The following is a 13271-nucleotide window of genomic DNA, read 5'->3' on the forward strand; positions in this document are numbered from 1 at the left end:
TACTAGAATGACTAAAACAATGTATATAAGTGAAAAATGATATTCACCTTATAATTAAGTTTGATTTGATTGAGTTAGGCTCGATCTATTTTCTTAAAATTAAATTTATTTATTTATTTATGATAATTAAACTTAGTATTAAGAAATTTAGAACTCTGACATACCTAATTCTAGATTCCATTGGTAAATTAAAATAAATTTAAATAACTTTTACGATGGATAAAAAATTGTATACTAAATTGTAGTGCTAACTTCTTTCCATAGTAAAAAAGAAATATAAATTACTTTACTTAAAGATAAATTTTAACTAAGATTAATTTCATTGAAAATTAATTTTATTAATGAACTTTCGTCCAAAATCACTTAATATGAAACCTAACTCAACGTGTATAAAATATATGATGAGTTAAGTTCAAATGACAAGAAAGGCATACTTAGCAGATCATATTCTGGTCATATTTATGGTACATCTTTCCAACACATGTTATGCCGTTTACATTCATAGTGATATTGTGGCCATGGAATAGTAAATAGTTGTCCTGATATTGTCTGATTTCAATAAGGTTGTAGTTACTCGATCAATCACTCTTGTCTCAACTTCAAGTTGGTTCTATATATATTCCGTTATCTGCAATAATTTAAAGCAGAAAGAATAGATTCAAGTGAGTGGCTAAAGTGATTAGGAAGTGTCATATGGCTGCATATATAGCTAAGGGTGGAAAATCACTGTTAATTCGCTTTCTTACTACAGAATCATGTCACTCGATCATCGCTGGCAAAACCTTCCCTTGCTTTAATGGGATTCACCACTTGTTCAGCATTATACAATTTCCTCTCAATCCACACTGCCTCATTTATTGCAGATATTCAATTTGTTTGTGTCTTTTGTGTGATTAAGTGATAGAAAGATCTATTTTCGCAATTTTTTAATTAAGAGCATAAAATAAAAATTTAAATTAATGTTTTATAAAAATTACAGATGCCTTATAAGAAGGATTATCAATTTCTTCTAAATTGTTTCTTATAATAAAATCTGGAGAGAGTACTTTTATAAAATAATTTTTAGGAATTACTTTTAGAAAATATAGAAGTGAAGGATGAACGTGTGAAAATACAAGGAAAAAATTGATAGAACAAATAAGAATAGAAAAATAAAATAAATTAGAGTTGTTTAAATTTTCCGGTTTTAAAACTAATTAACAAGTTTGGAAAATAGTTTTATACACCACTTTTAAAATAATAATTTTACTATCCATAATAACTTATGAGAAAATATATGTTATGCATTAAAACTTATCTAATCTGAAATTACTATGTAAAATATATAAATTTGTTGACTTATATGAAAACAACATAGAACTAGCTAGAAATTATACCAACAATATAATAATATTTGATTGGTTGAAATTAATAGTTTATATAATTAAATGAAAGTACAAAACTCCAATTTAACTAAATTCATAGATATCAAATCAGAATGACAATAAGTACAAAGATCTTATAGAAAATTATTCTTTTGTGAGAGCTATGCATTTATGCCACTTGGAGAAAAAGTTATCTCTCAAAAGTTGAAAGATGATCACTGATCTCGTGATTGCACCAAACTAGTACGTACCATTAGTAAATCAAATGAAATCATTTCATTTCTGCAACGCACATTTTCATATATTCCTAAGTGTCCAGCTACATCGGTATTAGAACAATGTACATTGTACATGTTACTTCAATGAATTTTCTGCAAGTTTGACCCTTACTCTCTCAATTTTTGCTAGGGATATAGTGGCACATCAATCTGTTGCCAAAATTCTCAGTTTCGATAGAATCAATATCAATAGGGGCCAAGTGCACCCCATTACACATTCCATCATTTTCGATCGTTATATCAAATGAACACATTTCAAAAACACCACTTAATTTAACTTTATAACATTGATTTATATAATAAATTTTTTTCTTCTTTATATACATGATTTGGTTATATCTCTGATTCACATAGAATCTCCAACAAAATCAAACAATTTAACAGCAAATTCTTGGTTCTTTTACAAGGGTAGACAAATCTTGAGCAATTAATCAATTTAACCATGTTTAAAAACCTAGTTCCACAAGCTCAATGAACAAAACCAGATCCACCCCATACAAGTATGTATCAATCACACCAAAAGTGCACTCACACTGCAACAACATGATTAAGGTATGATAAAATTGGAGTGCTCAAAATCAAACCAATCTAAAAGAAAAATTATAAATTAATGAAAAATCACGAATTAGTGATTTGGTTTAGTTTTTAAGTTTTCAAAACCAACTAGTTTAACTTGATGTTTGGACTGAAATGTGCAATCGTTCTGAACCAAATCAAATCACATTTATATATAAACTAGTATTTTATTTTATGTAATGTACGGACTAAGTATTTATTATATATAATTAAAATTTATAATAAATTATAAACACAAATAAATATTATATTTAAATATAAATTATATTTAAAATTTGTATAAATAAATAATTTTAAACATATAAATTATATCTTATGATAAATAATTTATATTTAAACACAATATTGTTGTTATTTATTAATAATTTATTATAACATACTAAAATGTGTTTTTCTCTTCAAAATATACATTATAATATTTAAAAGGTATTTTATTAAATGGTAAGTTACTAAACCGAATTTTAAAATGAAACATTATGAATTATTTATAACGTTTGAAAATATATTTTTTATGTGACAAATTATATATATATATATATATATATATATATATATACAATGTTTAATATGATAACTGAAATTGTATTAAAGAAATACTTTTACTAAAATAATATAATAAAATTTGGTGTTAAATACATTAAGTGATTAAAATATTTTAATATTTGTATACTTTTAATTTTATTTTTGATGTACAATCTTAAAAAAACAATATAAGATTACATATTTTTAATTGATTTTAAATAATAAATTTAAAATATCACAAAAATCAAACTAAATCAAATCACAGTAGATTAATTTGACTTGAATTTTATAATTTATTTCAGCCACTACTAAAATTCGCAGGAAACGTTGTTCCTGCAAATTTTTCTGCAAAATTTTATCTGCAGATAATACCTTTGTGGATAATATATTTTTGTGAATTTTAAAATTTGCAGGAAATTTTCCTGCAGAATTTCTTGCGGAAAAAATTCGTAGGAAAGTTTCTTGCAAAAATATTTTTTTAAAAAAAAATTAAAAAAAATTACTATAAATTCTATCAATAATTTTTCAACTTTCAAATGCTAACAATGAATTCATCCGAAGCATTTGTTTTCATGCCTCCAACATGTGATACATAATCTTTTAAATTCTAAGATTGTAGATTATAAACTTAATACTCAACCATACAAATCAACTTGTAAGGTAAGTGTTGCCCCAACTTATATACTCTTTAATTGCTTTATTTTCAATCGATGTGAGACTTGAAGTTTTTTTTAATCCGCAGGAAAAGTTACCTGCAAAATTTTTCTACCAATTTAGTAAACATTACTTGCAAATTTATTTTTGCAAGAAAATCTGCAAGAAACAAAATAAAATTCTTACAATATTTTCTGTAAATTTTTACCATGGAAAAAAATTTCTATGATTATTAAAATTGTAGCAAAATTTGTAAGAAATATCTGTAAATTATTTTTCGCAAATAAATTCACACAAAAAATTTGTAAATATTTTTTTACAGGAAAATTCGTAAAAAATTTTGCGAATATTTTTTTCAGAAAAATTCGCAAGAAAATGACATTTTTCTAGTAGTGAACAAAGACAAATTCAATCACACTTAATTTTTTTTATTGAATTTAAATAATTTTTAAGATAAAAATTAAACCAAATCACATTACTAACACTCCTAAGTATATGATAATAGTAAAAACACTTGAAGAATGCACCCACTTTCCTAGTTTCCTCAAGTTTCCCAATTTCAAAACATCGATTTCTTTCTGACATAGAAAATAATAAAATTTAAAAAAAGTAAAGAAAGCATTGGCGTTTTTTACCGAAATAAAAAACAAAAGCAGAAAAGTGATGGATTAGACAGACAGACAAACAAAATAACGTCATGCAGCAGTACACTGCGACGCATTTTTTGGCTGTAACTGTAACTTGGGTCCCCAAACGTGAACTCACTTGCAGTGTAAAATTCTTCAAGAATCCATTTTTCCGCAGTAACTTTTCTTTTCACAAAATCCACAAGCTTAAACTAATTAAATGTTGTACATGTTATATATCTATTATCACGATTATCATATGATTAATATTTATGATTACACAATATACAAAAAGTATAAACAGAAGACGATTCATAATTAATAATGAAAATTATGAAACATGTAGAAACACACACCAAGAAGGCATATATAACCAAACACATGGGGCGGCAATGATATGATATATAGCATCTGATTTGTTGATTAATTTGTTGATGATAGATATCCTTTTGAGTTTTTGAATAGCAGAGAAGGGAAGGGTTGATGGACCCCAGAAGCAAGTAGATATGTTAGATGTTTGGTAGTAATGTTTTTTGACACAAGTCCATGCAGAATACTTAATCCTTGACACATGGGTCGGTGGTGATGCATATTATGCATCTGATATGGTCATTTGTTTACCATCCCTTTGGAATTGGGAAGAGGAAGGAGGTGAAGGGAAGGGGGGTGCGTACAGTGGGCCCCACGACCAACATGGGACAACCCCCCTCTTGTTTGGACCTTTGCAAAGAGGGGTCGCATTGACACTTGTCGACTTGCATGTATTTTTGGTCACCTAACCAACCATTGCAGAATCGTGCAGAATCACACTCAGTATATTTTCTCACTTATTATCTATCCATTTTTTAATCAAATTTCTTCTAACATTTCTCATCGTCTAATTAATATTCATTATATGTAATGTGGGTTGAGATACAAGTTGAGTTTGTGTCATCGAGATTTTGTTATTGTGTAATCATTAAAATTTTATTTTAATAGTTATGTTTATTTAAAGAGATTTTTTATTGTCAAAGATAGTATTCATTTAGAGAGTTTATTCACTTGTAAATAAAGCCTTAAATTAAATTAGATATTACTTTTAGTTATTCACTAAATAGATAATAATGTAAAATTCTTAACATGTCATTTTCTTCTTATATGATGATACAGAGTTACATCTTTTATATATCATTTTACTTATTAAAAATAATGTTTATCATTTTATTGAATGTATGAACCAACAATACTAACATAACTTAATCATTTTATTTTAATACAAGCTTTAGTCATGCAACTTTCTTCTTTTATTATTAAAGTAAGATTAAAATATTATTTTAGTATATATAATTTTATTTATTTTACATTTTAGTATCTATAATTTAAAAATATACTTTCTAATTATAGAAGTTCTTTTTAATTCTATACTTGCAGTATTTTAATTTTTTAATCTTTATCATTATTTTTTTGTAACATTATATATTTTTGTATTAACATTGTAAAAGTCTTGAATTTTGTATAAAAAAAGTAAAAAGATTGTTTTAATTAACAATGGATAACATCACACATGAAGATACAATTAATACTTCTATATATTAAGTCAACTCAAAAGAAACAATATTACAAAAGAATATACAAAAGGGATTACAAAGATTAAAAATAACAAATATAGAGATTAATTAACAAGATCTAGTTTAAAATATAAAATAAATAAATAAATTAATTAATTAATTAAAATTTTCTATTTTAATTTATAGAGACTAAAAAGTAAAACAAATAAAATTAAAATTTTAAAAATATTTTAACCTTAAAATTATTATCACAACAATAAATAAAAAATATTTTAAAGTAATTATTATAAAAATTAACAAAATTATTAAACATATAACATAGCATGGTTGAATAATAATGTAAAAATATTAATAATAATGCAAAAGTTCTTTACATATATGGAATATTTTGTGTTATAATAATACACAAAAGTTAAACACTATATAATAAAACTTGGATTAAAATAAGGAGTCACTATCATTTCTCTATCATAGTTTCATATAATATTGTTTGAGAGCATCATCGCTCCACTCTCTTCCAGACTGAGCAAAACGTGCATTTATTCATAACCTATTCTCAGTATTTCTGAACCTTATTGGAGAACATCATCACACATATTCACATGATATATACCCCCAACAACATGAACAACATAGAGTCGTACCCTCCCGTCCTCCGCCACCTAGACCACCACCGGCCACCAAGCCCCAACCGGGTTGAAGAGTTGGACCCGGATCCCATACCCGTCATAGATCTTGAGGGCTTAGAGTTAAACCATGGGGAGACCAAGTTGGAGGAAGCTTGCAAGGAGTGGGGGCTATTTCGTTTGGTCAACCACGGGGTTCCGTTGACCCTTTTGAAGGAGCTTCAAGAGGTGGCTAAGGAGCTCTTTTCCTTGTCCTTTGAGAGCAAAGAAGGTGCATGCAGTGGCACACCTGTCTCATACTTTTGGGGCACCCCTGCCCTAACGCCATCTGGGACAGCCCTAATGAGAGGCCCCCTAAACATCAATTGGGTTGAAGGGTTTGATGTACCCTTGAGTCAACTCTCGCACTTCAATCCTCAACTTCCCACGCTTCAATCCATCAGGTAAGAACAAATTTTGCCAACTTGCATTATTGTCACTTTGTCCCCTTCCTGATTTTTCTATGCCTTTTGTTTCCCTCTCCTTTATTGTTTTTTCTGTTTCTTTCATATCATTTCTTTTAAAAAAAAGTTATTAGATATTTTAAGACCACCGAATATTCATAGTCTATTGATATATTTGATTTCGGAATCAATTTTGTTGTGTGCTAAATCATAAAAATTTCTTTTGCTTAAATTTATAACTATATACTTAAAATCAATTTATCATTTATTATCCAAATAAAAATCACGTTAAATTTGATTAATATTTACTTAAAATCAATTATGTAAATTCGCCTTGATTTTTTATATATCCAAACACACATTGAATCATTTATTATTGATAAATCCAAATTCACCTTTAATTCTAAATCAATTGTATTAATATATATTTTTAAACACACACTCAATCATTCATTATTGATAAGTATTTAAAATTTTTAATTAAAAAATTATAAATATTTAATTACATTAAAAGTTAGATGTTTAAGAATCCGCTAATAATTTTTCATGACCCCGTCTATTTTTTATTTTTTACTTTTTGAAGTTTGTGTGTTGTGTGCATGCATGTCGAAAAAAAATATTAATTAAGTAAAGGAATATTAAATGTTTTTTGTGTTTGTTGAATTGATTTTTTCATTATTTTTATATTTAAAGTTTTTTTTATATATAAAATTACTAGAGTATAATACTATACTCTGTTGAAAATTGGGATCATGGGTCCCTTATGGTTTTGGTTGTGAATGTGGGGTACCCGTCACCTTTTTGAGATTATGACATTCGATGGCACTACAAGAACGGGTGCTTCGACCAATGGGATTATGTTATTCCACGTAGAGAAAGATGATCAGATTTGATGGATTGTTTAACGTATAATTTCCTCAATTAGATAGGGATCATCATCAAAATTCAAAAACATGAACTAACATATATAACTGAGAAGAAGGAAAGTGAGAAGCTTGAAGAAAGTTAAAACTGAAATTGAAAAAAGTGGAAGATTTTTTCTTTTAAGTTTAATTTTTTTTCTTGATTTTTCTTTCACTTTCTCTATAATCATACAAAGAAAAGTATATTGTTACCCGTGTTTTTTTTTTTATCTTTATTTTCTTCTTTTGCTACTTTTATTTCTTCCAAACACATGACTATTGATTGTATATGAAAACTATTGGCAATCTCATTTGTGCATATACAGGGTAGATCTAGACGGTGGTAGTGCTTGACTCCCCTTCCTAGGAGATTTTTTTAATAAGATAGGATATATAAGGTTGAAGTTGAATCATTTTAACATGTTTCTTAGCACGATCTAAATTGATTACTTGAGGACCACAAGGATGGAATGTCATAGGAAGTTTGTCATATTCTTAAGTGGAAAAACAATTTTTAAAACGTGGTGATTGGACTAATATAGAAGACCTCCTTGCAAATATATAAACTTAAAAACATAAAATTCATTTAACTTGTCATTCCTGATTAAAGATCGAGATTGAGTTATTATTTTGAGTATGAAGTTGTGATTAAAAGTACTATTTTATTTTTATAAGGATTAACTACCTCCTTATCAAAAGAAAATATAAACTACAAAATTATTCATTAATTATACTATTAATTTGAATATTAAAAAATTCTAAAATTAATATTAACTTCGCTAAAATTAGGAACAGGCCATGTTTTTTTTTCTTCATTAAATTAGGATAAGGTATAACTCCATATAAGTTAAAAGTCAATCACTAACCCCTTAAAATTTTTGATAAAATTACAATTTGTCTATTTTATCTCCCGAGCAAGTATGTTTGAAAGGATATAAAATATAAAGGAAGTTGAATTTAATTTTAAGTCCTAGCTATACTAAAGACAAATTTAAGCAATGAGAATGACTTTGATCTTTCTCACTTTTTTTTTAAAAGATTATATATAACATTAATTTTTTTAATGTAAAAGTATAATTTTATAATTTGTTAATCAATAAAAGAAATTGTTTTTTTTTTTCAACTTCTTCCTTGCATACTTTTTATATCCGACTATTAAAATTAATTAATGTGTTATATACCACCGTATGTGCTACAAACTTATCAATATTTCTCATCATGTTTGTGTCCTATTATGATTAGAATATTTCCAAAGGCTTTAGTCCTGGTGCTTAGTTTTTATTTTTATTTTTTTTATTACAAGTCATGTATTGTTTGTTTAGTTGTATTTTTTTAAGTCTTCATATTTTAATGTTTCAAGAGTTTTCAAACAAATAAATAATAGTATTTGTTTTTTCTCCTCTTGTACCAAAAAATCAAATAAATAGTAGGCCCAAGCTCACGTGCATGAGATACGGTTAAGTGATCTACAGCGGTGTAAATTCTCATTCCTCCTTATAGTACTAATTAAGCCTCTTGAACTTTTTATTCTCACATTATTTGATGAATATAATTATTTTCAGAATATCTACTAAATAACGTGCAGTTATTATCCATCACATTCACAGTTAACGTATATCATTATCTAATTTTATTTGAAAAACTCGTTTGGTGCTTTTCCATTATTTTTTCGAAACCACCGTATTTTTTTGTTGACTTTGTTGTTCTCTGTGTCATGGAACATCAACCAAGAGTGAATCTGAAACTTAGGTGGGCCAATGCATTCTCCAAAAGTTCTTGAAAATAGATTATTCATCAACTCATTCATTAAACTGTTATGGGAATAAAATCAGCAACTGACATGATATCGTAACTAGAAACTGTTTGGTTGATTTTGTTGAAAGGAGACCGTTTACAATATCATAGACTTTCCTCCAAAAATCACTTCCCCAGTAAAGATGACTGAATCTAATGTTTCATGAACCTAACATCTTACAAAATACTATCATTGTTTGACTTAAAAGCTTAATGACAACAATATAAAGACTACGTTTTGTTTTACTTCAAATTCAACTAATAAAGCACTACAATAAAATAGACATTTAGTGACATTTAATATAACTTTTAGTGACAATAAAAATTGTTACAAAATCTTTTACTGGCATTTCACACATTAGCCATTGTATACAGTGTCACTAAAACATTTACCGACAATTATTTTATATGCTGGTAAAGACCCTTATAATGGTCGAAAAAAGTGTATAACTTTTTGTGTCATTTGTTATTGGCATTTAAAATTGCCCCTAAAAGATTAAGAAAGATTCATAATACTCTTTAATTATCTTATTTCTAGTCGATGTAGGATTTGTAAGATGAGTACAAATACTCTTTAGTTACCTTATTTCTAATTGATGTGAGACTTAGAAGATGAAGGTTATCTTCTAAGTATATATTCTTTAATTTTTTTAATTATCTTATCTCTTAAATACCAACTTAGAATAGTAAGTTATATGCCTAAATCAACCTTATAAAACATACTTGTTAGATGAGAATTATCATTCATTTATATACTCTTTAATTATTTTATTTCTAGTCGATGTGAAATTTAAGTTTTTTCTAACAAATAATTGTCGCTAATAGTAAATTTTGATGTAATATAAATATATTTTTAATGACCATTATATAATAGTCATTAATATTTTTATTAAATAATAAAATAGAGACAATTAATTTATTGTCATTAAATAATTATCGGTAATACTAATTTTTGTTGTAGTGAAGCCATACAAAAAGTTACAAGTCTTGGAATAATGGAAGCAAACTATTTCTATTTGAAACCATGCATTATTTTAATTTGGAATAATATTATATTCATATAAATTTTTTCATAAATACTTAAATTAATTTTTTTATAAGATTAAATTGATTTATATTTAAGCTAATTAGTTTTAGTGTTGGAAGAAACTTATTTAATTTTTTTATTCTTTTTTCCAAAAGTATTTTTCGATAAATTTATCTAAACATATCTAAATATTTATGCTAACTCATTTCTCAACACATCATGTATTACATCTATAAATTTCTCAACACATCATGTATTACATCTATAAATTTCTCTTACTTTTTTTTTTTTTTCCATTTTTCCACCCATATACCCCAATAAATTGGGAAAATTGGAATGCATGACTATCATTAATCTTTAATTTGTGGTTAGATGTAATTAACACAATATGTGCATGTTTGTTTATTGCTTTGCAAGACTACTGCTAATGGACTATAAGACCCATTTGTCGAGAATTGCCACAACTTTATTCAAAGCTATGGTGAAGAACCTTGAGTTGGAACTAAAACCCTCAAAGTCATACTTAGCAGAAAACACTGGGATGGTGCGTGTGTATCGGTACCCACATTGCTCTGATACCAATGTTGGTTGGGGCATGGATGCGCATACAGATAGCTCAGTGATGTCTATATTGAACCAAGATCATGAAGTCAGTGGACTTCAGATGCTCAAAGATGATCAATGGCTAACTGTTAAACCCATTTCCAACACATTGATTGTCAACCTTGGAGACATGATGCAGGTCCAAATTCTACTCCTTTTTCTATGTTTATATATAAATATATTTTTAGTCTCTAATAAATGAATGAGTTTTGTTTTTATTCCTTATAAACAAATTTCTTTTGTCTTCTTTCCTAAAATACTAGTAATGTGACACTCACTAATCATTTATATGTTTAACCAAAAGTTAAGTGATTATGTAAAGTAATATTAATTACTTGTACTTGTAGTACTATTTTTGTGGTTAATACAAGATATTTCTAATAAATTTTAGATATTTTATTTACTTTAAAATAACTATTAGGGATAAAAAAACAATGATTTTAAGTTTTAGAGAGATAAAAGTGAGAAGAAAAAAATATTTTATAGAGATTAAAACTAAAATTTATTTATTTTAGAAAAAAATAAAATTTTAAAGAATGAAAATATAGGGAAAAAGTTATATGGACCAAAAGCAAATGTTATTTAGATATGCAATTGTATTAAATATTTAATAGAAGAATTCTGTTATATATCCATAGTTAACTGATTTGAATAAAATTGTCTTTCATGAAAAATAAGTTTTTTGCCAAAAAAAAATATATAAATAATTTGCCTTAATTGCTATCAATCTTTCCCAAGGAACTTATGAACTAAATATCAAGAAGAAGAATAAAACGGAAAAATTAGATTTTTTTTCTCTCTATATTACAATGAACAAAAATAAAAATAAAAAATAAAAAACAACCCTATTAAGAAACTAAAATAAAATAGCACTTGCCAAAAAAAAAACTGATTTTTATGAGGATTATTTTAAGAAAAAAGTTACAAAACCAAAAACATATTTAAAGAAATTGTATTTTGACATTACTCTTGGCAATGGCTGTTATGGTTTAGGCAATTAGCGACGACAGATACAAGAGTGTCTCACACAGAGTAAGCATAAACAATCACAAAGAAAGGATTTCAATATGCTACTTTGTTTTCCCCGATGAAGATGTTGTGATCGAGAGCTCCAAGTACAAGCCTTTCACATACAATGACTTCAGAGCACAAGTGCAACAAGACATCAAGACCGTAGGATATAAGGTTGGGCTTCCAAGATTTCAGCACAACCAGAACCAGTGAACTTTTGTTGCTGCTACTCATAAATTTGTCTTCACTTTGTTTGTTAATTATCTTCAGAAATTGGGTAATTGCTTAATTAATTTGTAGAAAATAAAGTCCAAAGCATCAAGTGATAGTACGTAGATCTAGTTACTTAGGTTTGTAAAAGTGTTCTACTTTGATTAATCACTCCAAAATTTATCTTAGCACTGCTGGTGAGTAAATGACATTTTTAGGGTTTAATATTTTATTAAGTTTTATAAATATGATTAAATTTTAATTTAAGGTTTTTTTTATGAGGATGAATTTACTTTCTCTAAGTCAACTTTTGATAAAATTATTTCATCTAATAATTTATGGTCTGTATTGAGTTTCAATAATCTAACTATTAAGTTAAAATTTCTTGATAAAATAATTTTTAAATTTTGTAAAAGTTTGTAAATTTGATCCATTTAATAAAAGTTTTTATAGTTTTAAATTTTTAGAAATCAACGATAATAAGAAGAAGAAAAGGAAGAAACCAGGAAAATTTCTTAGAAAAGAGGAAAAAAATTCAAAGCATGAATCAACAATTATTTATAGTTTAAATTATTTTTGTATATAAGCTGATTTATCTACTAATAAATTAAAATTTCTTCGAAACCTAACATAAAAAATGAGAAAACCTTCTTAATAAAATTAATGCAATTAAAATTATACCAATAAATTTAACATAATTAAAAAAAATGATTTTTTGTTTTTGTTTAAAATGAAGGTATAACTCCTTCTTATTGGATATTGAGCCTTAAAAATAAAGTGATACATCAGATCGTGACTCTATGTTCAAGGTAGGGAATGATGCAATTAAAAGAAAGGAAAGGAGAATTGTTAAAATTATGTATCAAATGAAATAATTAATGATGTTATAATTAATATAAGAAAATAAAATAATTTATATAACAATTAATATATAATTAAAAATGATTAGCATGAAACAAAATAATTATTGTTAAAATTAATATAATTGATTAAAAACAATTATATCAATTAACATATATTTGTCTATCTAGTGTATAAAGTTATATTATCTATCATAAAGTTATTTCTAAAAACCCTAGAAGAACATG

The 13271-nt window shown here is 26.2% G+C and overlaps 1 protein-coding gene across 1 annotated transcript; it reads left to right on the forward strand.

Moving 5' to 3' along the window:
* Positions 1-6055: 6055 nt before the first annotated feature.
* Positions 6056-12450, forward strand: LOC109816424 (gibberellin 2-beta-dioxygenase 8). The gene is made up of 3 exons (XM_020381439.3): positions 6056-6636; positions 10777-11101; positions 11956-12450. Exons 1-3 carry the CDS (start codon positions 6170-6172, stop codon positions 12184-12186), a joined length of 1023 nt encoding a protein of 340 aa, XP_020237028.1. The 5' UTR covers positions 6056-6169; the 3' UTR covers positions 12187-12450.
* The last annotated feature ends 821 nt before the right edge of the window (positions 12451-13271 follow it).

The sequence above is a fragment of the Cajanus cajan genome, chromosome 3 (genome assembly GCF_000230855.2).
Source record: "Cajanus cajan strain Asha chromosome 3, NIPB_CcT2T_4, whole genome shotgun sequence".
In the NCBI taxonomy this organism is placed as follows: Eukaryota; Viridiplantae; Streptophyta; class Magnoliopsida; order Fabales; family Fabaceae; genus Cajanus; species Cajanus cajan.

Bases quoted from the DNA above. Each gene is read 5' to 3' on its own strand.
- LOC109816424 (XM_020381439.3), top strand. From the start codon at position 6,170: ATGATATATACCCCCAACAACATGAACAACATAGAGTCGTACCCTCCC. The intron at 6,637-10,776 runs GTAAGAACAAAT...TTGCTTTGCAAG, and splicing joins CCCACGCTTCAATCCATCAG to ACTACTGCTAATGGACTATA. The intron at 11,102-11,955 runs GTCCAAATTCTA...GTTATGGTTTAG, and splicing joins ACCTTGGAGACATGATGCAG to GCAATTAGCGACGACAGATA.